At 44.6% G+C, this 24,321-nt stretch overlaps 1 protein-coding gene and 1 long non-coding RNA gene across 5 annotated transcripts in view; one reads left to right on the top strand and one right to left on the bottom strand.

The window, feature by feature from the left end:
• The window catches only part of CDC42EP3 (CDC42 effector protein 3), a 23,540-nt gene extending 14,750 nt beyond the window's left edge, over window positions 1-8,790 (top strand). For both annotated transcript variants that reach the window (XM_089923268.1, XM_022574063.3), the window contains exon 2: window positions 6,793-8,790. In XM_089923268.1, coding sequence (XP_089779394.1) covers window positions 7,029-7,826 — 798 coding nt within the window. In that variant the 5' untranslated portion in view covers window positions 6,793-7,028 and the 3' untranslated portion in view covers window positions 7,827-8,790. The remainder of the gene's footprint in view (window positions 1-6,792) is intronic.
• LOC149747776 (uncharacterized) overlaps window positions 7,780-24,321 on the bottom strand; it is a 234,720-nt gene continuing 218,178 nt past the window's right edge. For all 3 annotated transcript variants that reach the window (XR_016395469.1, XR_016395468.1, XR_016395467.1), the window contains one exon: window positions 7,780-23,082. This is a non-coding gene — a long non-coding RNA (uncharacterized LOC149747776). The remainder of the gene's footprint in view (window positions 23,083-24,321) is intronic.

Here is a 24,321-nt window from a genome sequence, read left to right on the forward strand (position 1 = left end):
ACCTTTATCCCTTTAAAGTGTGAAGCCCAGGGTGAAATACACTTTTCCAGGGCTCATCGCAGTGGAATTGTCTCCCCTATGTTGGCAACGAAGAGCAATACCCCAGAGATGGTTGTGGGTGTAAGGGGTGGCGGGTTCTTGGCCATGCCACCATCCTTCCCTGGGACTGTTGCCTCAGGCACAAAGGAGGAATAACCAAGTATTTTTGCTTGGGGCCCAGATGGTGCAGCGGTGCTGCATCTGGGTGCTAGGAAGAAGGGCATGCTGATTCAACACTGAGACAAAGCGAAAAGTGATACGAAGTTAGGGGGTCTTGGAAGGACGTGACAACTAAGCAAGAAAGGGGAAGTCCAGTGCAGACTCACTTCCTGCAAGCTGAAGAAAGGAAAAGGCCCACAGGTCCCCCAGGACAGCCACACGCACACATGCCTCCCCCACACCTGCCCTGTTTTTATGCATGCGTGTTTTAGATTAACATTGCAACCTATTGTGCAGGATGCAAGAACTTTTTTATCCTCTCTGTCCCCTAAGAATTAATCTAAAAACAATTAGTAGACAAACCAAACATTCCTTTCTTAAAATAAATGGAATTTTTAAAAATCTCAACCCCTTTGTTCTTTTCAGAGCCCTGTGAGTTGCCAGTACTGTCAACTCTGGTCATCCAGGGACTGATTTTTGAGTGTGTGACTTTTTCATAGCCCTTTGCTTTTCTCCCCCACCTCCTGGCTGCTGCCCTGTTTTGGTCTTTTCAGCATCATTCTCTTTACCAAAAGGATGATAAGGAAATGAAGGGAAGGGTGACCACTTCAGTTGTTTTCTTCATTGAATTATTATTTCTGTGTTGATTTCTCTTGTTAACACTGTCACTTATGCTTAAATCAGTCACATGTAAGAAACTGGAATTGTCTGGCCTGGTACAGGAATGACCACCTGACACTGCCTTTCTTATCAAAACCATGCCTTCAACTTCCTCCTGAGTCCTTTTGTGTCTTGGAACCCTTGAGCTTCTCACAAGTTCCTGTGAGTGGGGGTCTGTGCCTTTGCAGCTGGACTTCTCGCCCACACATCTGCCGGACATCCTCTCTAACCTTGATAGACGGTGACAGGCGACTGACTGGGGAGTTGAACCCTTTTGTTGGCCAATCTCTCCTCTCCAGTGCCCAGGAGCTGGAACCTTTGTTTTCAGAGGAATCTATAATTGCCAAGATGAATATTACCTCAAATGTCATCTAAGCCAGGGAAGAGGAGCAAACAGTGATCTAAGAACTTCTGGAGAACGGGATCAGCAATCTTGGAGAGTTCAGATTTCAGGGTCAAGGGCAGGGTTTTGAGAAAGGTCTACACATAGGATGGTTTCTTTTTCTCTTTTTCTTTCTTTCCTTTCTCCCTCCAGTCCTTCATCCCTTCCTCCCTTTCTTCCTTCCTCTCTTTCCAAGACGGTGGGAGTGGAGGAATCATGGCAATGTAGGAAAGCTGGAGAGCAGGAGAGTCCCAAGTGTGGAGAGCCGTTGATGGTGGTAGAGTCCTGACCGATACGCAAAGGCTGGAAATGCTCTTCATTTGGATCATGGAACACCCAGGAGGGTTGGCTCTCCAGTTCTAGTCAGGCCTGTAAGCCCTTTTGGTTTAGCTCTTCCTGTCTTCTTCTCCTGCTTCCTCCTCCTGGGTGTCCACCTGACTCAGGCTCTCCCTCTGATTTATCCCTTGCTCTGTCTGCTACCACGTGGGTCAGCCACCAGCAGCCTCTAGGAGCCCAAGTCTCCGTTTCAGAAAATGGTGAGGAGGGACGGGGTTTCGTGTTGTGGCCTTTAGGACCATTCCATCATAAAATGCTGCTCATCTGCATCACCACCATCTCTCAGAGAAGGAGCTATACCCCTGAGCCCCAGTACCTCCACCTGCCTGTGCTTCCCTCCACATGGGTACCCTGCCACCCACACTTTCCCCAGCATCCTGGGTCTCTTCCCTCTTCTCATTTCCTTCTGACGAAAAACCTCTTCAGAGACCTTTTCCATCCTACAATTACGGGCTAGTGGAGCCTCTGGTGAAGGCCTGATCACCACAGAAAGGAATGATCTGTCCCTTTGACAAGCTCAGGTGAGATGAGGCTCAGCCCTCTCGTGAGGCCTTCTGCCTTAAGATTTTGGCTTTTGAACCCACTTTCCCATAATATTTTTTGCATTATGATCAGTGACTCATGGGTTCGGTAGACTTTTTAGGACCTACGTATAAAATTGTCTCTGCAGGAAAGTGCAATCTGAGCCTGAAACAACCCTCGTACTTATTTTTTTTAAATAGCTAATTCATGCACGTAGTTCAGAAATCCAAAATCATGAAAGGATGTACAGTGAAAAGTTTCTCTTCCACCCTTAGCCCCTTCCATCTACTTCCTCTCCCCATGGGCACCTCACCATTATTTCCTGTGTATGCTTCCAGAGAAAGCTTATCTACATACAAGCCAGTATAGATGTTATCTACACACTTTTGCACTTCTTTTTTTCCTTTGAAGATATATGTCTTTGAAGTTCTTTCTATATCAGCATATAAAGAGCTGCTTCATCCTTTTCTAGGCCTGTGTAATATTCATTTGTACAGATGCACCTTAATTTGTATAAACAGTCCTCTAAAGGTGGACAGTTAGGTTGTTTCCTTTTTTTTTTTTTTTTTTTTTTTTTTTTTGGCCGCACCACGTAGCTTGTGGAATCTTAGTTCCCTGACCAGGGATTGAACCCGGGCCCCCAGCAGTGAAAGCTCCATGTCCTAACCACTGGACTACCAGGGAATTCTCAGTTGTTTCCAACTCTTGGCTGTTATAAACTATGCTGGACTGACAACACTGTATATGTATTATTTCCTTATTTCCCGTATACGTAAATTGGATAAATCTCTGTTAAGTGGAATTCCGGGGCCTAAGGAATGTGATTTGTAGTTTTCATAGATACTGCATTCCACTGAGGTTAGACCTGTGCATGCTTCCCCACCCTTATCAGCCCATCGTGTTATCACATATTTGTATCTTAAAGAGGCTTTGGAAAGAACCCCCTTCATCATTTGGGAGCTGACTGACTTCCCAGGGAGTGTGCTCCTTAAATGGCAAGACCCCAATGTCTGGAGCCCATGCCCAGCCACTTGGCTTAGTGCCTAGTAGCCGTGCGGCCTTGGCAAAGCCTGTGCCTTGATGCTTCGTCAGTAAAATGGGGGTGTTAACATGGGTTCTTGTGAGTGAGCTAGAACACACCGAAGGTTGGAACAGTGCCTAGCACATAGAGGCGTTCTCAATAAACATTTCTTGTCATATGACACGTTGGTGGTTCCCAGGAGATGCACACATACCCTCTCCAGGACCAGGCACTTTGTTCCCAGTGAACAAACCACCCTGCAGTTTCCTGCTTTAGCAACAGCATAGAAGTTGTTGAGCAGTCAGCCTGGGGCATGGCTGTCCACTGACTGATAAGCCAAGGAGCCCAGAACATTCAGAAAGCAGAAAGGAGGGGAGGAAGCAGTCAGGGTATTGGATTGTCTCTCCCAGGATCAAGCATGGTTGCCCCTGAGCTGGAGGAGGAAAGATAACAGATAAGATAGATGGATGGGTCAGAGCTCTCAGATATTTCCCCAGCACCATATCACAAACATCAACTTGTCTAAAGTTGTAAAACTGACATTTTTGCACCAAATTCCCGTTTTGTGTTTTTTTTTCCTTAAACTTCCAATGAATTGGAGGGCTCTTAGCCCTGGCACACAATAGAAATTCAATACAAATTACTGTTTCCAAAGTCCTAGAAGCCTCCATCCCTGTCATGCAGTAAATACTATGTAAATATTTGTAGAAAGAAAGAAAAATGCCTTTTAAGATTTCTCCTTTCTTTTCCCACTCCTGAGAATCTACTGCCTGCAGCTTATCTAGCCTCTGCTCACCAACCCTTTTCTTACTTTTTTCTTTGTTTTTTTGTTGCTTGTCTCCCACCTTTGCATCCACTCCACTGACATAAAACCCAGCTTCTACCAGGTCGAGCAAGCCTCTGCCGAGGGGCCTGCAGGGCCCATGGCCATGGCTGTGGCCAGGCAGGGACTGAGGACTGGGCCTTCCAAGTGTAGCAGGCATACCCTCTACCTTTTCTCCTTGCTTTTGCTCCCCAATATCCCCAGTTGCTGTACAGGTAAAGGGTGAATGTGAGTGATCCAGTCAGAGGAGCAGAGAAGCACTCTAGCTGCATCTTCGTGCTATTTTGGTTTTTCTAAAGAATCTGAAATGAATGCCATGCCTTGGTTCTGGCCTTGCATAACCCTGGCTCCACCAGCTGACCACATGCAGCCCTCACATGCCTTGGAGTTGCAGTGGACACACTGTATCTTTCCATGGCAGCTGCCCTCCTGGCCTTGTGCACTGAGGACACAGCTCCAGTGGGCAGCTGTTCTTCGGGGCTGCCCCCCACCTTCTGCAGGCCCAGCGCCCTAGCTGCTTCTGCAGGTGGTCATCATACTGTGCCTAGAGGGGCAGGGAGGCGACACCAGGCACCCTGGGTGGCAGGGGCCCTGGGCTGTTGTGCACTTAGAGGGGAAGGACATTGATGTTTTAGCACGAAGACCCAGGGCTTCCACTTCTGTTACTATTACAAGACCCAAATTAGAGTTAAAACTATGAGAATGTCAGACTCACAAGCATGTCTTCCCATGCTAGGGTTCCCCATCTACTCACTTGGTATCAAGCGTCTCTTTTAGTAACATGGTATCTCTGTGCCTTCCTAATCTGAAGTGGGAAGGCCGACCCACCAGGCACCTCTGGGGAGTGTGTGGTCTTATCTGACAACTTCCAGGGTAGCCTGCACTGGGTGCAAACCCTCATGCCACCTTGGCCTCCTCCCCATTCCCAGAGCCAGGGTAGGGGTGGTCTCTCCAGCTCATCCTTCTCTGCCTCCTCAGGGCTGGGTGCCTGCCACTTCCCAAACAGAGCTACTTGTTACCTGGCTGGAGCAGAGTCCTCACCATCTGCCACAGGCAAATGAATTTAAAACTGTTGCTGAAAGGAAAGAAATATGGGGCAGATGTAGACGGCCTCCAGCTGCTACAAAGCAAATGTGGCTCTCAAGCCACCATCTAACCCAGCCCTCAGAGTATTTACTTATTTATTTGCTCTGCGGCCAGGGGGAGGAGAGCCCAATGGGAGAGGTCACAGCAGAGCCATTTTAGGAATTCCCACAGTGGCGAAGGGTTTAGCTTCTCCATGTCAGCTGATGTGACTGAAGAGTTGGAGGATTATTTTCAAGAGATGAAGAGGTTCTCATCTGTAAAACGAGAGCCCCAAACCTTCTTGTAGCCCATCACTTCTAATTGTGTCATATAGCATGTGCAGGGAGAGTGTGTTAGCTTTCTACGTGGGTAACAAATTACAAACATAGTGGCTTACAGCCCTACCTGTGTTCTGTCTCACAGTGTCTGCAGGTCAGAGGTCCAGGCAGGGCTTAGATGCATAGTCTCATCAGGCTGTAAACTAGGGGTCGGAGTTATGGTCTCATCGGAGGCTCAACTGGGAAAAGATCCACTTCCAGGTTCCCCCAGGTTGCTGGCAGAATTCATTTCCATATGCCCTCTCTCAGTGCCTTACTTTTTCAAAACCAGTAAAGGGAGCCTCCCTCCAGTCTGCTAAAACGGAATCTTTTATAATGTAACCTAATCAGGGCTGTGACATCTCATCACCTTGTTTAGAAGCAACTCGCAGGTTCTACCCACAAAGGCATTAACACCAGGCAGCCACTTACTTGGAACCCTGCCTACCACAGGGAAAGGATACAAGCTTATCAGCAAATGTTTCTAAAGTATTCTCAAGTGAAGACCCAACCTATTATGTATGATCACACTTTTCTCTTTGAAAAAGAAGCAGTTTTGTTCTTTTCCTTCCATTTCAGAATGTCGCCAAATCCTGAATTTTATTTTTTGCTTTTCACAATCTTTTTATTTTTATTTTATATTGGAGTATAGTTGATAAACAATGTTGTGTTAGTTTCAGGTGTACAGCAAAGTGATTTAGTTATACATATATATGTATCTATTCTTTTTCAAATTCTTTTCCCATTTAGGTTAAAATCCTGAAATTTTTGACAGCCCCGTTCTCTCTGCCACAACTTGATTCCAGCTCCAACTTCCATAATGGCTTTATGTTACTGAGAAAGGGTGTTCCTTTTTTTTGACTTCCGAATCTCAGTTTTCTCAACTGTAAGAATGCATTTTCACTGAGATTTTGCTGGATACTAGCTTCACTGTCACTTAGTAAATGATATTTCCAGTTCCTTTCCTTATAGGACTTCATTGTATTGCATTTTTATTTATATAAAGAAGTCAATCAAGAACAAAATATTCTTCGTCTTGCTAGTGTGAACGCCATTGCAAGAGAGAAAATATATTTTAAAACAAATTCAGTTGAGTCTAAGGAGCTGAAATCACTCTGCTCATGTGCTGAGAGCAGTTCTTATAACAGAGGAAAAGGACTAAAATCTCAGACGTATCCAGAAAATTGTGTCCATGACCATGTTTAAAAAGTGCTGATGTCATACGTTTGGGTTTTTTAATCTTTCTCTCCCTTTTTTCTTTTTTCCCCTGAAGTAAGACTAAGATTAGTGGACCCTTGTTAAGATCAAAGTTTTTATCCTGCTTAATGGAGAGAAACAAAATAAAGTTTGGCTTCAGATGGGAACTGGTCCTGCCATTATTTACAGGCTCTTGAAAAAGTGAAAAAGTCAAGCCCAAGTGATCCCTGAAGGGTCAGCTAATTATAACCTGCTTTGGTTTCTCTTCCAGGTTTCTCCATGCTGTGGAAGGGACTGGCGGATGTAACCGGCTCTCCAGAAAGCCCTGCTTGGCTGTAAGTCCAGGAAGGCCTCTTAGACCTCCATCTCGTTTCAGAGCCACTTCTGAGCTACTTGAGAAAAATGATGTGACAGTTGCTATCAAAAAGGATATTGGAAAACATATAACATCTGTGAAGAAAGTCGCCCTTTTCCCCTTTTGCAAAATCGACATCCCCAAACTCCAAAATGCCAGCCAAGACCCCAATTTACCTGAAAGCTGCCAATAACAAGAAAGGAAAGAAATTTAAACTGAGGGACATCTTGTCTCCGGATATGATCAGCCCTCCCCTTGGAGACTTCCGCCACACCATTCACATTGGCAAAGAGGGCCAGCACGATGTCTTTGGAGACATTTCCTTTCTTCAAGGCAACTATGAGCTTCTACCTGGAAACCAGGAGAAAGCGCGCATGGGCCAGTTCCCCGGGCATAACGAGTTCTTACGGGCCAACAGCACCTCCGACTCCATGTTCACAGAAACGCCCTCTCCGGTGCTCAAAAACGCCATCTCCCTCCCAACCATCGGAGGGTCCCAGGCACTCATGTTGCCCTTGTTGTCACCGGTGACATTCAGTTCCAAACAGGAGTCCTTAGGGCCGGGAAAGCTGCCCCGGCTTAGCTGTGAGCCGGTCATGGAGGAGAAGGCTCCGGAGGAAAGCAGCCTGTTGGAGAACGGGACGGTCCACCAGGGGGACGTCTCGTGGGGGTCCAGCGGGTCCGCATCCCAGTCCAGCCAGGGCAGGGGCAGCCACTCCTCCAGCCTCTCCGAACAGTATCCCGACTGGGCGGCCGAGGACATGTTTGACCATTCCGCCCCGTGCGAGCTCGTCAAGGAAAAGACTAAATCAGAGGAGTCCCTCTCTGATCTCACGGGTTCCCTCCTCTCCCTGCAGCTCGATCTTGGGCCCTCATTTCTAGATGAGGTGCTGAATGTCATGGATAAAAATAAGAAACAAGACACCGCCGGCTCTTTTCATTTGGGGTAAAAGGTATCAAAAAACAGAACAAAACAAAACTAACCACAAAGAGAAGAGCTTCGCCGGCTATACTTGCTATCATGTGATGGGTTTTCTAAAATAACTTTCCTACAAAATATTTTTTTACCTGGTATGCCCTGTTTGCAAAAACAGTGAAAAAAAAAAACCTGTCCTGGCAAAGAGAGGAAGTGAGTCAGAACCCATTTTCGGCGGGCATTGCTGATGTACAGCTCACATTTTTTGTTTTCAGACACGTAAGAAATCTGGCTTGGCCAGGACTGGCACTACTTATGAAGGGCTGTGCCAGTCACATTAAGGACCTTTACAGTACTCTGGCATTTTCTGAGCAAGAGGAAGTCAAAATTTATTTAACACCCACGCCTTTTTTCTAGACTCTTTTCTATATTATATCGTTTGGGCTCACCATAGCAAATTCTTCAGTGTTAAAACTTTTCTGTGTTTTCACATTTGAACAACTTTATGGGTTTCGGGGATTTGCTTGTAGCTCTTATATATCTCTATATATTATATCTATATTGCGAAATTTTGACTGTCAGCTACATGTTGGTAAGACACAAGCACAGTATTACTGTAACTAAGTTATTTTTAAAGTTAAAATATATTTTTATGTGCCTTTGGCTCTTTATTGCGGAGTCTACATTTTATAGGTACTACATCAAATATGGTCATTTGACTTTCCATTGGGATTCCATTCTAAGCTGTGTATGTGTATGTTTGGAAAAATGTATTCATACTTAGCTTTATTTTTTTTTCTTCATCTGTTATCATACTTTTCACATCAGCCAACAATGGATTGTAAAGTGTAAAGGCACAGGTTACTCACAATGCTTCTGCAGAGACTGTGGGCTACACCACATAATGTTATTTGGAAATATGGGTATTTTAGTACAGTACATACTTGCATTACATAGGTACTTCATACAACACAATAAAGAGTAAATGTTAAAATCAACTTGCTTGGTTATAGTAATAAACAAAAACATAAGACAGTAATTATATTTTCTTCAAGTCCAGGGCTAGAAAAATTGCTTCTGTAAAGTGTACATGAGCCTTTAAAATAAGGTTAAGAGGTGATTTCCACCCACTCAGTAATTCTGATTATTGCCCAAAGGTTTGAGATTCTAAAAATAAGGCCCCTCAATTTTAGGAAAAATGAACATGTGAGATGAGAATTTTTTTTTTTAAGTCAGCACTGATGCCAACTTCTCAAAAACTCATTTCTGTGAATCTCCTCCCTTACTTTAACACGGCAAACTCGTGCAACCCCAGCCCCGTCCCTACAGGACAGATGCTTCCATGCAGCAGGTGCCATATAGACAAGATTAAGGAGGCCAAAAAAGAGGGCAGCAGAGCACCTTGCCCCCAAGAAGACAGAGATGCCCTGAGGATGTTGGTTAAGGAAACAGGAACAGGAAATGTACACACCGATTCTGGTCCTGTTGTCAACACCCCTGCCCCCTCAAAGACAAACACTTGCACGCAAAAACTTTCATTTCTCCTTGAAATATATCCCTGGGACTTCCCTGGCGGCGCAGTGGTTAAGAATCCACCTGCCAATGCAGGGGACACGGGTTTGAGTCCTGGTCCAGGAACATTTCACATGCTGCGGAGCAACTAAGCCTGTGCGCTACAACTACTGAGCCTGCGCTCTAGAGCCCGTGAGCCACAACTACTGAGCCCGCCTGCCACAACTACTGAAGCCCATGTGCCTAGAGCCCGTGCTCTGCAACAAGAGAAGCCACCGCAATGAGAAGCCCATGCACCACAACGAAGAGTAGCCCCCGCTCGCCGCAACTAGAGAAAGCCCGTGCGCAGCAATGAAGACCCAACACAGCCAAAAAAATAAATGTATTAATTTATATTAAAAAAAAAGAATGTATCCCTGAAATGACTGCCTCCTCCAAACATTTCAGTGATATTCTCACCATGTCTGGAGATGCTGCAATTCCATCATCTGGTTAGCTGAAATAATCTGAGCTGCGGGTGAAACACAGTTAGGATGACTTGAAGTAGAAAGAGGCAACAAGCTCCCTTAGAGCACTGAGATCCTGCCTTAATTCCCCGGTTGTATTTCTGTCCCACAATTTTCCAGTGTTCTTTTTCTGCGAGACACCCACTTACAGTTCACAGTTCCAAATAGCCTCTTCTAAATCTTGAGAATGAAGAAGAGTCTGATGTATCTCATCATTTTAAATCAGACTCTTTCAACACATTCCCCATCTTAACTTTTGTTGATCATATTATCATTTTACTCTTCATCTGCAGCATGACCTCAAGGAAAAAGATTAAACTGTTAGGTGAAATGATGAGGAACATCTGTGCATTTCCTCTGCTCCCTCTGTGAGCAGGGAGAACAGCTCTGCCAGTATCAGGTTTGTTTGATAGAATCTAAGCAATAATGCATCCTTTTAGGTATTACCCATTAGACTTCCTCTGAGCCCTTTCACAAACAGTCCCTCCCATTAGGTTAGATATCATTGAGATGGCAACAAACATGCCCCTGTTAGAAAGGACACAGCCACATCCGGCTTATGAACAATATTGTTGAGTCATTTCTCCTGTGGCAGCCCTTCTAATACTTGGTTCCTTCTCTAGGGAGCAGGTGCAGAGCTGGTGGAAGCTTTCTCCTGCAAAAAGGCTCTTCCGGCTTGCACCTGCTGAGAGCTGAATTGATGTTCTCAGCCTGTGACCGTTCTGCCACTTTTAACCTAATTTACCGAGATGCACTTTACTTGCAAATTCAGAATGCGAGCCACCTGTGACCCAACAACCAGAAAAGAGACCATGCAATTTATATAAGTAGAGACCCTTGGTGTAGCAGTCAAGGTTCTTATGGGTAGTCTTTTCCCTTTGCAGTGAGGCCTAACAAAGGATAAGATAGATAATTTCTACCTAAAATCACCTACTGAAAAAGATCAAAATATCAAGGTACTCAGCTCTTCATAAGTGTAATGTCATTAGTTATCACATTTCAGTGACTCAGAGTCACAAACAAATGACTAAACTGGCTGAACATAAGAGAACTCAGGTTTCCAGAGTCATGGTCTATTCCTTTTTTATGTCACTGAAAGTTAGCATTTTTTCTCAAGTGTCCCCACAAAAACACTTGAAGTCACGGCATGGAGGAAGTTCATGAGTCCATGAATTAACTTGATAAATATTGTAAAACAGAGGAAAGAAAGTTATACATTAGGCGATGGTTCTGATCCTCTTAATGTGGAGCCTGATGAGACTCAATTTTACTGTGAAATATGTCAACACAATAGAACAAGTCAACATGATGGTTTCTCTCCAATAAGAGTTTCTCCTTTGGAAATTATGTTCCCAACCTACTCCCAAATTTAGCAGGTCTAATAAAGAGAATTCTCAGACTTTAGAATGAGTCCACCAGACAATATGAATGAATGAACTCTTTTTTCTTACACAAGTCAGTAAGCCATATAAATAGGGTTATTGGGTGCTGCCCTGTGTCTCCACCCATACTTTTGGGTCAGATCCAGCAAAATAAAAGAAGTTTACAGGTGCCAAGTGATAAGCTACCATTGACCCAGACGGGTAGCCTTCTGGTTTGACTGTATGGGACTCAAGAACGTCACAAATACTCAAAACTATACTCACACATATTCAATGTGTTGGTTCTGGCTAAGCAATACATTTATTTTCTAAAGAAGATGGTCTCCCTTGTAGATTTTTAAGACATGTTTGTTTCACCTGACGATACCTGGAACGTCACATGCTTTATTCTGATGGCACACCATTTCATCCAGCCAGGCTTCTGTCTGAGAATGCTTAATTTTCACCTTAGAGCAAGTGCTTATTAAAAAGTAGGCCTAAAAATTTCTTACTTGAGTTGTCAGGGAGTCATTATTCTGTGGTAAATGGTGCAAAGAAAGTCATGTTGAAGAATGGGAAATATGCTTATTTTATGAAGTGATATACAACACAATGAGATCTGTTTTACAACTACTGTGCTGCATTTAATTATCTTCCATTTTTACTTTAAAAACTCTGACAGTGAATTCACTTCCATTGGCTTCTAAGGGAGGTCAATAATCTTCATCCTTTGAAGGTCAGCCAAATTTCCTTCATGGGAAGCAGATTGCCACAGGTGATAGATTTTAGAAACCTGCCCAAATCAAAGCCACTAGGCAGAATAGAGTTAATATTTTCAGAGACTCATCGTGAAGACAGAGATGTCTACCAGACATCAAAATTAATGAGGCTGAATACGTGAAGTGGGTATCATGCTCACCATTAAATGATTATTGGAGTAAGTCATCAGGCATGTGTGTGATTTGTTGCCAAATCACTGGGAAAACAGAACTTTGAGTTCTGGGGAGGAAGGACCTGGGATGGCTCCATGGAAGAGCAGGACCCAAATGGGGCCTCGAGGGACTGGTGAGATTTTTTTCTTTTTTAGGGGGAGGGGCACACTCAAGATGAAGAAGGTTTTGAGCAAACAAAAGAATACACTACATCCTAGCAGGGTTTCTACTCAAAGTGGTTCAGAAACAGGGACTGAAACAGAAAATGCTCAGTTCCGTGCTTGAAAGGATTGGGTCCATGCCTGAGAAGTCTCTCCCCATGGACTAAGAAAAGACTGGAATCTAAGACTGCTGAACAGGTGGTTCCCAGGGTTAGAAATTTGTATCCAATAAGCCACCAACTTGTGAAAGCTCACTCCAGTCAGTGCCTGCACTGTAACCTGAAGGCAGACACTGAGGCTGTTGGATGTCAGGGAAAGTCATTTATGATGAAAGAAGTGAGAGGGGTAGGACTTCCCTGGCAGTCCAGTGGTTAAGACTCCACGCTTTCACTGCAGGGGGCACAGGTTTGATCCCTGGTCAGGGAACTAGGATCCCCCATGCCATAGACAAAAAAAAAAAAAAAAGTGAGGGGGCAAAGTTTCTCCTGACAGCACCACCAGGTGAAACAAGTTCATATTCCGGCCCCTGGACTGAACACACTTGGGCAGCTATCCCACCAGCAGTTCCTCTGGGGAGTTTCCTCACTCTCCCTCTCAACTCATCTTTTTGCAGGCTGGGTTGTAATTTCTGACTGAGCAGCCCCAAGATTAGGGGAGAAAGTGCCTTGGAAAACAGCAAGGAAAGTCCAAATGTCACTGAAGAGTTGGGCTGAGTAGAAAAACCAACTAAATGGAGTAGAAGCAAACAGCCCCTGAAGTGCCCTCCAGCTCCTTGAAGTCCAAACTCGCGAAACTGAAGCCCAGAGAGACAGAAGTCCGGACTTCCAAACCCTGGTTTCCTGTCTCAGAACGTGCATCTTCCCAGGGGTGACTTCTGGGCCATGTACCCCTCAGGAAAGACCAAATTCTCTCCTAGCACAAGCCCTTAACCCTACGAGATACATCAGAAAAATGGTCATCTCAGCACAGCGGGAAGTCCCCAGCATTTACACCACAAATGCCCACAGTGAGAAGTGGAAAGATCCTTCCATTACATTTGGGTCTTGAACAAAGAGACCCTTGAGGTACTGCTTCCATGGAAAATTCCATCTTTAATAGGAGTCACCAGAAATGTGTATTAAAATCTCCAAAGGATGTTGTCCCCATACCCATGAGCAGCCTTGTTTGTAAGCGAAATGGGCAGAACCTGAGTGACCCTGGAAAGACAAAACTGCTCAAAAAAAATTTCTCCTCTATGTAGCTGCCCCAGAGCCAGAATATCTACCATTGGAGATTGGTTCCTTTGGATAAAGCATTATGCTAGGCATGGAGTCCCCTTAAAACACTCCCAGGGCTATCGGCATCCTAAAGCCATCAACAACAGGATGTGAACTCACTTATCAGATGTCTATTCTAGGAGCACAAGCCTCTAGCAACTGGACTGGGGCAAGGGAGACAAGGAGAGTTAAGCAAGACCAGGAAAAGCATGAAGAGTGAGGTCATGTAATGCATTATTTTGCCCAGGACCCCAAAAAAGAGGGGGTGAGGAAACAGGTTTTTCTAAAAGATTTACCTGTCACCAATGCGGCCTTCACCGGAGGTGATGATATAGGTTATAGTTGGCTGATGTCCCTGGTGCCGGAGGAGTAAATGCAAACATTGTAATTAAATCTAATTTTGAATCAATGTAAATTAGATAGTGCAAGAGAACATTAATATAAAGCTCTCAGTGATTGACATGGTTCCATTCGCCCTACAGGCCACCAGGCATAGAGGCATTAATGCCTTAACGCCAAATGCTGATATTTCTAAATCACTGTCTAAGCTTCCCTCTGCCTCTCCCTTGCCACCCCTTAGCGATGGCATTTTAGTGACGTGGTTTCCTAGAGAGTATTATGCTTTTATTCTGAAGTCTCCTTTATAACAGTTTTCCTGCATTCTAAGGTAAACCATTAGCAATGCCCCCAGAAACACATGAAACTTTGAAAAGCCTGAAACAACATTCACATTACATATTGAATTTTTCAGAGTAAGCGGTAACGTTCGGACATATCAGGGAAGAACATTGCTAATTATCTTCTAATCCCTCCTCTCATTGCAAGAAAATGAAATTGGGATGGGACTAGAAACAAAACATTTGTGCTGCTCTGGCTTCAGATTTTTCACCATAAATGGCAAGAAAGAAAAGCAGATGAATACAATCTTAGATGTTAGATTAGCATCCAATAAAGTTCTCCCATCCTCGTAGTGGACCATGGGTCCTGTGACCAAATAAAGCACTGTTTTTGAAAATTCACTCTGCAGTAACCCTCCTTTTTTTTTTTTAAAAAAAAAAGCAAAGTTGTGCTTTCACTGTTGATTAAAATTGCTAATTTTCAAAACAGTTGCCTCTCTGGACTTCATAAGCACATTGAAAATTGATCAGATGCTTTAAGTAATCCAGAGGAAAAAAATATGTCATGACAGGAGAACACAGAAGAGGGGCAGACCCTGTTGTGTAAGAGGAGGGGAAGCAGGGTCTTACTACCCAAGACCCCAGCCTGGAGACTGCTCTAACTAGAAGTAAAAGTATTGCAAATGAAATGGCTTCCAGGAGTGAGGTGCCACCCCTCTAACCAGCCAGGAAGTAGGAATGCATAGAAGATGCTCTTCTTTCTTCCCACCCCTAATCATCCAAGCATTTTCTCTCCAGGGAGACTCCTCAGCTTCCCAGCCTCCAGACCACCCTTCAGGTCCTAGGAGAAGGCCATGGGAAAGGACAGAACCACCTGCCTGGAGGATGGTTTGGGGGTGTGAGACTGCTTGGACATGCCCAAGAAAGACATCCCTAAGTCTCCTGCCCTTCCAACAAGACTTCCCTACACAGGTTGACTCCACTACCAAAATATGAAATGATAGTATATGAACAATATACCTGTGGTAGGCTGAATAATGGCCCCCAAAGATATCAGGTCCTAGTCCCTGGAACCTGAAAATGTTACCTTATTTGGAATAAGGATCTTTACAGATATGAGTAAATTAATGATCTTGAGATGGGGTGTTATCCTTGATTATCCAGGTTGTCCCTAAATGCAATCTCAGTTGTCCTCATAAGAGAAAGGTAAAGGAAAATCTGATACACAGAAGAGGAGGAAACAAAGCGACTACAGGGGCAGAGACTGGTGTGATGCGGGCACAAGTCAAGGAATGCTATTAGGCACCAAAAGCTGGAAGAGACAAGGAATAGATTCTGCCTTAGAGTTGAGAGCTTTCAGAGGGTGTGAGGTCCCGCTGACGGCTTGATTTCAACCCAGTGATACTGATTCTGGACTTCTGGCCTCTTGATCTGTGAGAGAATAAATTACTGTTGTTTTAAGCCACCAAGTTTGTAGTAATTTGTTAAAGCAGGAAATCAATGCAATACCCAGGTACTAGAGAGAATGCAGAAAAACAGAGTGTGTTAAAGATAGAATGTTATGAACTGAATTGTGTTCCCCTAAGATTCGTATGCTGAAGCCCTAATTCCCAATGTGACTGTATTTGGAGATGGCAACATTTAAAGAGGTAATTAAGGTTAAAGGAGGTCGTAAAGTAGACCTTAATCCAGTAGGATTTGTGGACTTATAAGAAGAGGGGAAAGAAAACTCTCTCCCTCCCTCCCCATACCTGTGTCACTCCACGCACAGAAAAGGCCATGTGGGGACACAGCAAGAAGGTGGCATCTGCAAGCCAAGGAGAGAGGCCTCAGGAAAAACCAGCCTCACTAGCACCCTCAGAACTGTGAGAAAATAAATCTCTGTGGTTTAAGCCATACAGTGTGTGGTACTTTGTAATGGCAGCTCAAGCAGTTAACAAAGACGACTCCCTTTAAAAGTTAGGTTCTTCAAGGAAATAAAGCCAGGATGACCTCCCCTCCCTGGATGTCTGTCTCCCCTGTAAGACAAGATTTATACTGAGTCAGTGGTGGTAAGGAAGGGGGAAACATCCCAGGCAGGAGATCAGCAGGAGCAAAGTCGAGCTCCACATTAAGAGTTCTGGAAAGCTTCCCCTGCAAGTGCACAAGAGAAGGCTGCTTTCACGCACCGCATGTTTACACGGGGTAATGCGAAGTCTAATCAGACACAGGTGTGATGTCTTGGCCCGTGGGGGCAGAGTGAGCTACCTTCAGGAGGGTCACTGTCACTCACAATTGATTGCTGCTGGTGTAAAACAAGTCAAGTGTGTGCACAGTGGGCAGACTTGGGGGAGATGAAGGGAAAGAAAGGATTTAAAACATGTTTTGAGGCTTGTTCCCAGCCCCAGATAGCATTTGATGTGGGCAGGGGCCAGATTATCCCTGTCATCCAGATAACAACAAAAGGGAAGCAGAGAAGACAGCAGAGGGGCTCTGAGTTATGGCTAGGAAGATATTCTTCAGTAGCTGTTTCCTCAGAAGGGTTCCTTCCCACACAAAAGCCAGGCGAGGTTAAATAGGCCTTCCCAGTATGCGAGGGCAAATCAAAGAAGCCAGAGGCATCACTGAGACCCAAGAGTGACGTGACAGGTGTTGTAAATACCCTTCAGGAAGCCGACTGGCAAAAAGACAGCCAGTGTGCTGAAGGTGGAGCCCTGCAGGGCAGTGCTTCCCACAGCCCAGCTCACAAAGGAAATGGAGAGGTTTGAAGGACACCCTGGGGAAATGAGAGGGCTGCTAGGCTGAGGCAGCGCCTCCCCACACCTGCCCCAGCTGCTACATAGTCAATGCATCAGCGCCCTTGTAATGCACCTGACACCCAGCAGTTGGGTTGTGGGAAGTCCCACCCCAGAGTACCTGTCGTCATACTGGCCACCTGGCTACTTATGGGACCATGCTGGGCTCTTCCTGGGACTCAGAGTCCTGAGACCCACATGGGCACAAGTGGGTGAGGAGAAAATATGGTTCTAGAGGGGATACTGAATGTGGCACAGGTGAGGCCTGACTGCCAGGTGGCAGGGGCAGCAGCAGCAGGGGCACAGTGAGCCCCTTGCCTATGACAATGGACAGGAAGCACATCCAAGACAGGGAGGCTGGGAGGGCCGGGAGCCATCTGGTGAGTTGGGAAAGAGACCTAAACAGCAAAGCCTTCCATCCGACAAGAGGAGCAGAACTGAGACTGCTTCTGAGCAACCGTGGCCAAAACGGTCTATCAGCATCATAGACTCCTGGAGAACATGGGGCAGAGAATGTACTCAAGTCTCTCCCACTGGAAACTAAACAGCCCATCTCAAACCTGTTGACCCATCTCATGACCTTCAGAGGTTAGTTGGAAGCCGGGTCCCCAGACCCCCACCTCACATTCACTGAGCCGCTGGCTTCCACCACCACCACGCCACTGAAGCTGCCCTCAACAGTCACCAATAAACTCTGTTCCTAAAGTCACAGACATCTCCTATGCCACCTCCCTTCCTTTTCTGCAGGCTTTGACTCCACTGGACACTGCTTGTTCTCTCACACCCTCCTCCCCCTCTGACCATCCCACTCTGGATCCTTCCTGGTTTCTCTTCTTCTATGTGCCCCATCACTACTGAGCACCCGGGGTCATTCCTGTCCTTCTCTTTGTCCCTCAGTTTGGTTGCACAGCTTTAACTACCAGCTACTTACTGATGACTCCCAGATCTGTGTTTCCTGCCCAAACTCAACTCCTGGGCGTCATACCTGAATGTGTAACCAAGGACTGCACCTCTCTACTTGTTTGTCCTGCAGGAACCTCCAATTCGCCATATTCCAAACAGAGCTCACCATCACCAATAAATACGCTTCCATCCTCCTTCTCCTCTCCTAGTGAATGACACCACAGCCAGCTGCCTGAGATGAAAACCTGGGAATTGACTCTGCTCCCCGACCCCACAACCCTTTGCTTCTACTCCCTTAATATTCCTCATATCCAACCTCTTTTCTCCATTCCTACTGTCGCTAACTTTCAGATCCTCGTCATTCCTCGCTTCTATTACAGAAACAGATTCCTAACGATTTCCCTGTCTTCAGTATGACCACTGCCAATGTATTTTGTTTCATTTTGTTGGTGGTGGATTTTTTAAAAGGCCTCAATCCTATTAGATGAAAGAATGAATAAATGCATTAAAAGTAGACAGTAAAATTAAAGCTCACCAGAAGAATTCTTTTTATTAGTCTGTAAGATATAAATTCCACAAGAAATTAAGACTTCTCAGGAGCCTCAGCTGGATGAGAAAAATGCCATAAATTCTGAAAAAGCATTTTGGAGGAAAAGAAAACAAGGTACAATGCATGTCTCCAACATGTTCAAAGGATGTAGAAACTAATACGATTGAAATATTTTAAAAATATGTATACTTGCAAATGTTTCCATGGATCTGGATTCTTTTACATATTTACACATTTTCATTATTTGCCTTATAGAAGAATATAGCCCTAAAGAAATTTATTATTGTTTACTACAATAAGATAGAGCCATTACAGCAAACTTTTAAATGTTGTCGGTTTAAAGAAGGACAAGAATGTGATTTGGGGCTGTAAGCACTCAGAGTCCTGAACAAGCCTAAACAAACTTTTTCTTTTTTTTTTGTGGTACGCAGGCCTCTCACTGTTGTGGCCTCTCCCGTTGCAGAGCACAGGCTCCGGACGCACAGGCTCAGCGGCCATGGCTCACGGGCCTACCCGCTCTGCGGCATGTGGGATCTTCCCGGACCAGGGCACGAACCCGTGTTCCCTGCATCAGCAGGCGGACTCTCAACCACTGCGAAGCCCCTAAACAAACATTCTGAATCAGTGTTACTGCTTTATGAAATTTTTAAGCTGACACTTAAGAGACGCTAATGTATAAATTGGCACACACACAAAAAGAATCCTGTCACCTTTACCATACATTATCTAAATGTGCTCAAGCAAATGCATTTCAAATGCCCTACCCTGCTGCTGCATGAACACATGCAGGACAGGAACACAGAAAGGACAGGAAGTCAGCAGTAACTGATTTTGTGTCCTAATTGGTGGCACTGGCTATTTCTAGAACAGCCAAACAGTGTCAGGAATAAAGACATAAATTATCCATAATAACCAAGAAGAACATGTAAAAATTGACTGTATTGTCTCCTGGTAGAAAGCAAAATCTGAATCTTAGGCTATCCCAATATTTTTAAATGATAGAAAAGGTGACTTTAGTTTAGTAGCTTTCTATATTGAAAATGTAGACACACAGCCATTGAATTATTACACATAATGCCTCATTATCTCATCCAACACCACAGCTGTCACAAGTCACAGGACACTTGATCCACAGGCAAGTAATGATTGAAAGAGCTAAGTTCTAACCACAGACAGGAGTACACAACAGGGCATCTAAAAGAATTCCCACCTGTGCCGTCCTGGGCATCTTGGCATTCTCAGCATAGGATAACCTGATTGTCCGGATGCCAGATCTGAGAATGAGGGTAAGTAATCCTGGACTCTCTTTCCTGTACCAAATATGGGGCTCTTTGTTTCGTGAGTTTCAAAGTTCCTAAAGCAAGGGACAAATTCTATGTAAACATACTGCCTATACATTAAAACAATATGTTCATCAGTTGTATGTGCGTATTTGTCGTGTGGTATATATGTGGAGAAAAAGAGAGAAAGAGAGAGAGTGTGTGTGTGTGTGTGTGTGTGTGTGTGTGTGTGAGTGACACAGAAAGAAAGAATGACAGACTAAGGCAGATGATCAAAGAGACAAAGAAAAAGGGTGGCAATATTTATCTGCTTGAAAAGAAGTTGAGGGGTACACAGTACTACGAAGCATAAGTTGATTTTTGAAAAGGAGACAAGAAAGAGCAACCTAAATAAGCAGAAAACATACAGGAAAGCACAACCCTTAAAAGAGATAGGAGAGGGGTGCCTTCAAGATGGCAGAGGAGTAAGATGTGGAGATCCCCTTCCTCCCCACAAATACATCAAAACTACATCTACATGTGGAACAGCTCCTACACAACACCTACTGAACGCTGGCAGAAGACCTCAGCCCTCCCAAAAGGCAAGAAAATCCCCACGTACCTGGGTAGGGCAAAAGAAAAAAGAACAAACAGAGACAAAAGAATAGGGATGGGACCTGCACCACTGGGAGGGAGCTGTGAAGGAGGAAAAGTTTCCACACACTAGGAAGCCCCTTCACTGGCGGAGACAGGGGTGGTGGCAGGGAAGCTTTGGAGCCACGGAGGAGAACACAGCAATAGGGGCGTAGAGTGCAAAGCGGAGAGATTCCCGCACAGAGGATCGGTGCCGACCAGCACTCACCAGCTCGAGAGGCTTGTCTGTTCACCTGCCAGGGCGGGAGGGGGCTGGGAGCTGAGGCTCCTGGCTTCAGAGGTCAGATACCAGAGAGAGGACTGGGGTTGGCTGCGCGAACACAGCCTGACGGGGGCTAGTGAGCCACAGCTAGCCGGGAGGGAGTCCGGGAAAAACTCTGGACCTGCCTAAGAAGCAAAAGGCCATTGTTTCAGGGTGCATGAGGAGAGGGGATTCAGAGCACCACCTAAATGAGCTCCAGAGACAGGCGTGAGCCACGGCTATCAACATGGACCCCAGACACGTGCATGAAACACTAAGGCTGCTGCTGCCGCCACCAAGAAACCTGTGTGCAAGCACAGGTCACTATCCACACCTTCCCTCCCGGGAGCCTGTGCAGCCTGCCACTGCCAAGGTCCTGTGATCTAGGGACAACTCCCCAGGAGAACACACGGCGCACCTCAGGCTGTTGCAACGTCACGCTGGACTCTGCCGCCACAGGCTTGCCCCGCATTCCATACCCATCCCTCCCCCTGGCCTGAGTGAGCCAGAGCCCCCTAATCAGCCACTCCTTTCACCCCGCCTTGTCTGGGTGAGGAACAGATGCCCTCAGGTGACCTACAGGCAGAGGCGGGGCCAAATCCAAAGCTGAAGCCCAGGAGCTGTGCGAACAAAGAGAAAGGGAAATAACTCTGTGCAGCCTCAGGAGCAGCGGATTAGATTGCCACAATCAACTTGATGTACCCTGCAACGGTGGAAGGCCTGAATAGACAACGAATCATCCCAAAATTGAGGCAGTGGACTTTGGTTGCAACTGTACACTTGGGGTCTGCTTTCTGCATCTAATTTGTTTCTGGTTTTATGTTTACCTTAGTTTAGTATTTAAATCTTATTACCATTGGTAGATTTGTTTATTGATTTGGTTGCTCTCTTCCTTTTTTAATTTATATATATATATATATATATCTTTTCCCTTTTCCTCTTTTTGTGAGTGTGTACGTGTATGCTTCTTTGTGTGAGTCTGCCTTTATAGCTTTGCTTTTGCCATTTGTCCTAGGGTTCTGACTGTCCGTTTTTGTTTTGGGGGGTTCTTTTAGTACAGTTTTTAGCATTTGTTATCACTGGAGAATTTGTTTCTTGGTTTGGTTGCTCTCTTCTTTCTTTCTTTTTTTTTATTACTTTTTAATTTTTTTATTTTTAATAATATTTTTCTATTTTAATAACTTTATTTTATCCTTCCTTCCTTCATTCCTCTCTCTCTCTCTCTCTCTCTCTCTTTCTTCCTCTCCCTTTTCTTCAGAGCCGTGTGGCTGACAGGATCTTGGTGCTCTGGCCGGGTGTCAGGCCTGAGCCTCTGAGGTGGGAAACCAGAGTTCAGGACATTGGTCCACCAGAGAGCTCCCGGCCCCACGTAATATAAAACAGTGAAAGCTCTCCCAGAGATCTCCATCTCAACACTAAGACACAGCTCCACTCAACCACCAGCAAGCTACAGTGCTGGAGACCCTATGCCAAACAACTAGCAAGAGAGGAACACAAACCCACCCATTAGCAGAGAGGCTGCCTAAAATCATAAAAAGTTCACAGACACCCAAAAACACACCACCAGACATGGTCCTGCCCACCAGAGAGACAAGATCCAGCCCCAACCACCAGAACACACGCACAAGTCCCCTTCACCAAGAAGCCTACACAACCCACTGAAACAACCTTAGCCACTGGGGGCAGAGACCAAAAAGAACGGAAACTATGAACTTGCAGCCTGTGAAACAGAGACCCCAGACACAGTAAGTCAACCAAAATGAGAAGACAGAGAAATACATGGCAGATGACAAAGCAAGGTGAAAACCCACCAGACCAAACAAATGAAGAGGAAATAGGCAGTCTACCTGAAGAAGAATTCAGAGAAATGATAATAAAGATGATTCAAAATCTTGGAAATAGAATGGAGAAACGCTTAAAGAGGAGCTAGAAGAATTAAAGAGCAAAAAGCAATGATGAACAACACAATAAATGAAAATAAAAATTCTCTAGATGGAATCAATAGCAGAATAACTAAGGCAGAAGAACAGATAAGTGACCTGGAAGATAAAATAGTGGAAATAACTACCACAGAAATGATACATTAAACAAGATGGACTTAACTGATATTTATAGGACATTGTATCCAAACACAACAGAACACACTTTCTTCTCAAGGGCTCATGGAATATTCTCCAGGATAGATCATATCTTGTGTCACAAATCAAGCCTTGGTAAATTTAAGAAAATTGAAGTTGTATCAAGAATCTTTTCCAACCACAACGCTATGAGACTAGATATCAATTACAGGGAAAAACCTGTAAAAAATACAAACTCATGGAGGCTAAACAATACACTACTAAATAACCAAGAGATCACTGAAGAAATCAAGGAGGAGGGCTTCCCTGGTGGCACAGTGGTTGAGAGTCTGCCTGCCGATGCAGGGGACACGGGTTTGTGAACTGGTCCAGAAAGATCCCATGTGCCGTGGAGCAGCTGGGCCCGTGAGCCATGACTACTGAGTCTGCGCGTCCGGAGCCTGTACTCCGCAACGGGAGAGGCCACAGCAGTGAGAGGCCCACGTACTGCAAAAAAAAAAAAAAAGAAAGAAATCAAGGAGGAAATCAAAAAATACCTAGAAACAAATGACAATGAAGACACGATGACCCAAACCTATGGGATGCAGCAAAAGCAGTTCTAAGAGGGACGTATATAGCAATACAATCCCACCTCAAGAAACAAGAAAAATCTCAAACAACCTAACCTTACACCTAAAGCAATTAGAGAAAGAACAAAAAAAACCCAAAGTTAGAAGAAGAAAAGAAGTCATAAAGATCAGATCAGAAATAAATGAAAAAGAAATGAGGGAAACAATAGCAAAGATCAATAAAACTAAAAGCTGGTACTTTGAGAAGATAAACAAAATAGATAAACCATTAGCCAGACTCATCAAGAAAAAAAGGGAGAAGACTCAAATCAATAGAATTAGAAATGAAAAAGGAGAAGTAACAACTGACACTGCAGAAATAAAAAAGATCATGAGAGATTACTACAAGCAACTCTATGCCAATAAAATGGACAACCTGGAAGAAATGGACAAATTCTTAGAAATGCGCAACCTTCCAAGACTGAATCAGGAAGAAATAGAAAATATGAACAGACCAATCACAAGCACTAAAATTGAAACTGTGATTAAAAATCTTCCAACAAACAAAAGCCCAGGACCAGATGGCTTCACAGGCGAATTCTATCAAATATGTACAGAAGAGCTAACACCTATCCTTCTCAAACTCTTCCAAAATATAGCAGAGGGAGGAACACTCCCAAACTCATTCTACAAGGCCACCATCCCCCTGATACCAAAACCAGACAAAGATGCCACAAAAAAAGAAAACTACAGGCCAGTATCACTGATGAACATAGATGCAAAAATCCTCAACAAAATACTAGCAAACAGAATTCAATAGCACATCAAAAGGATCACACACCATGACCAAGTGGGGTTTATCCCAGGAATGAAAGGATTCTTCAGTATACACAAATCAATCAATGTGATAAACTATATTAAAAAATAGAAGGAGAAAAACCATATGATCATCTCAATAGATGAAGAAAAAGCTTTTGACAAAATTCAACACTCATTTATGATAAAAACCCTCCAGAAAGTAGTCATAGAGGGTTACCTCAACATAATGAAGACTATATATGACAAACCCACAGCCAACATCGTCCTCAATGGTGAAAAACTGAAACCATTTCCACTAAGATCAGGAGCAAGACAAGCTTGCCCACTCTCACCACTATTATTCAACACAGTTTTGGAA

The sequence above is a fragment of the Delphinapterus leucas genome, chromosome 13 (genome assembly GCF_059928025.1).
Source record: "Delphinapterus leucas isolate spDelLeu-1000000601 "Yukka" chromosome 13, BTC_Dleu_Yukka2, whole genome shotgun sequence".
Classification (NCBI taxonomy): domain Eukaryota; kingdom Metazoa; phylum Chordata; class Mammalia; order Artiodactyla; family Monodontidae; genus Delphinapterus; species Delphinapterus leucas.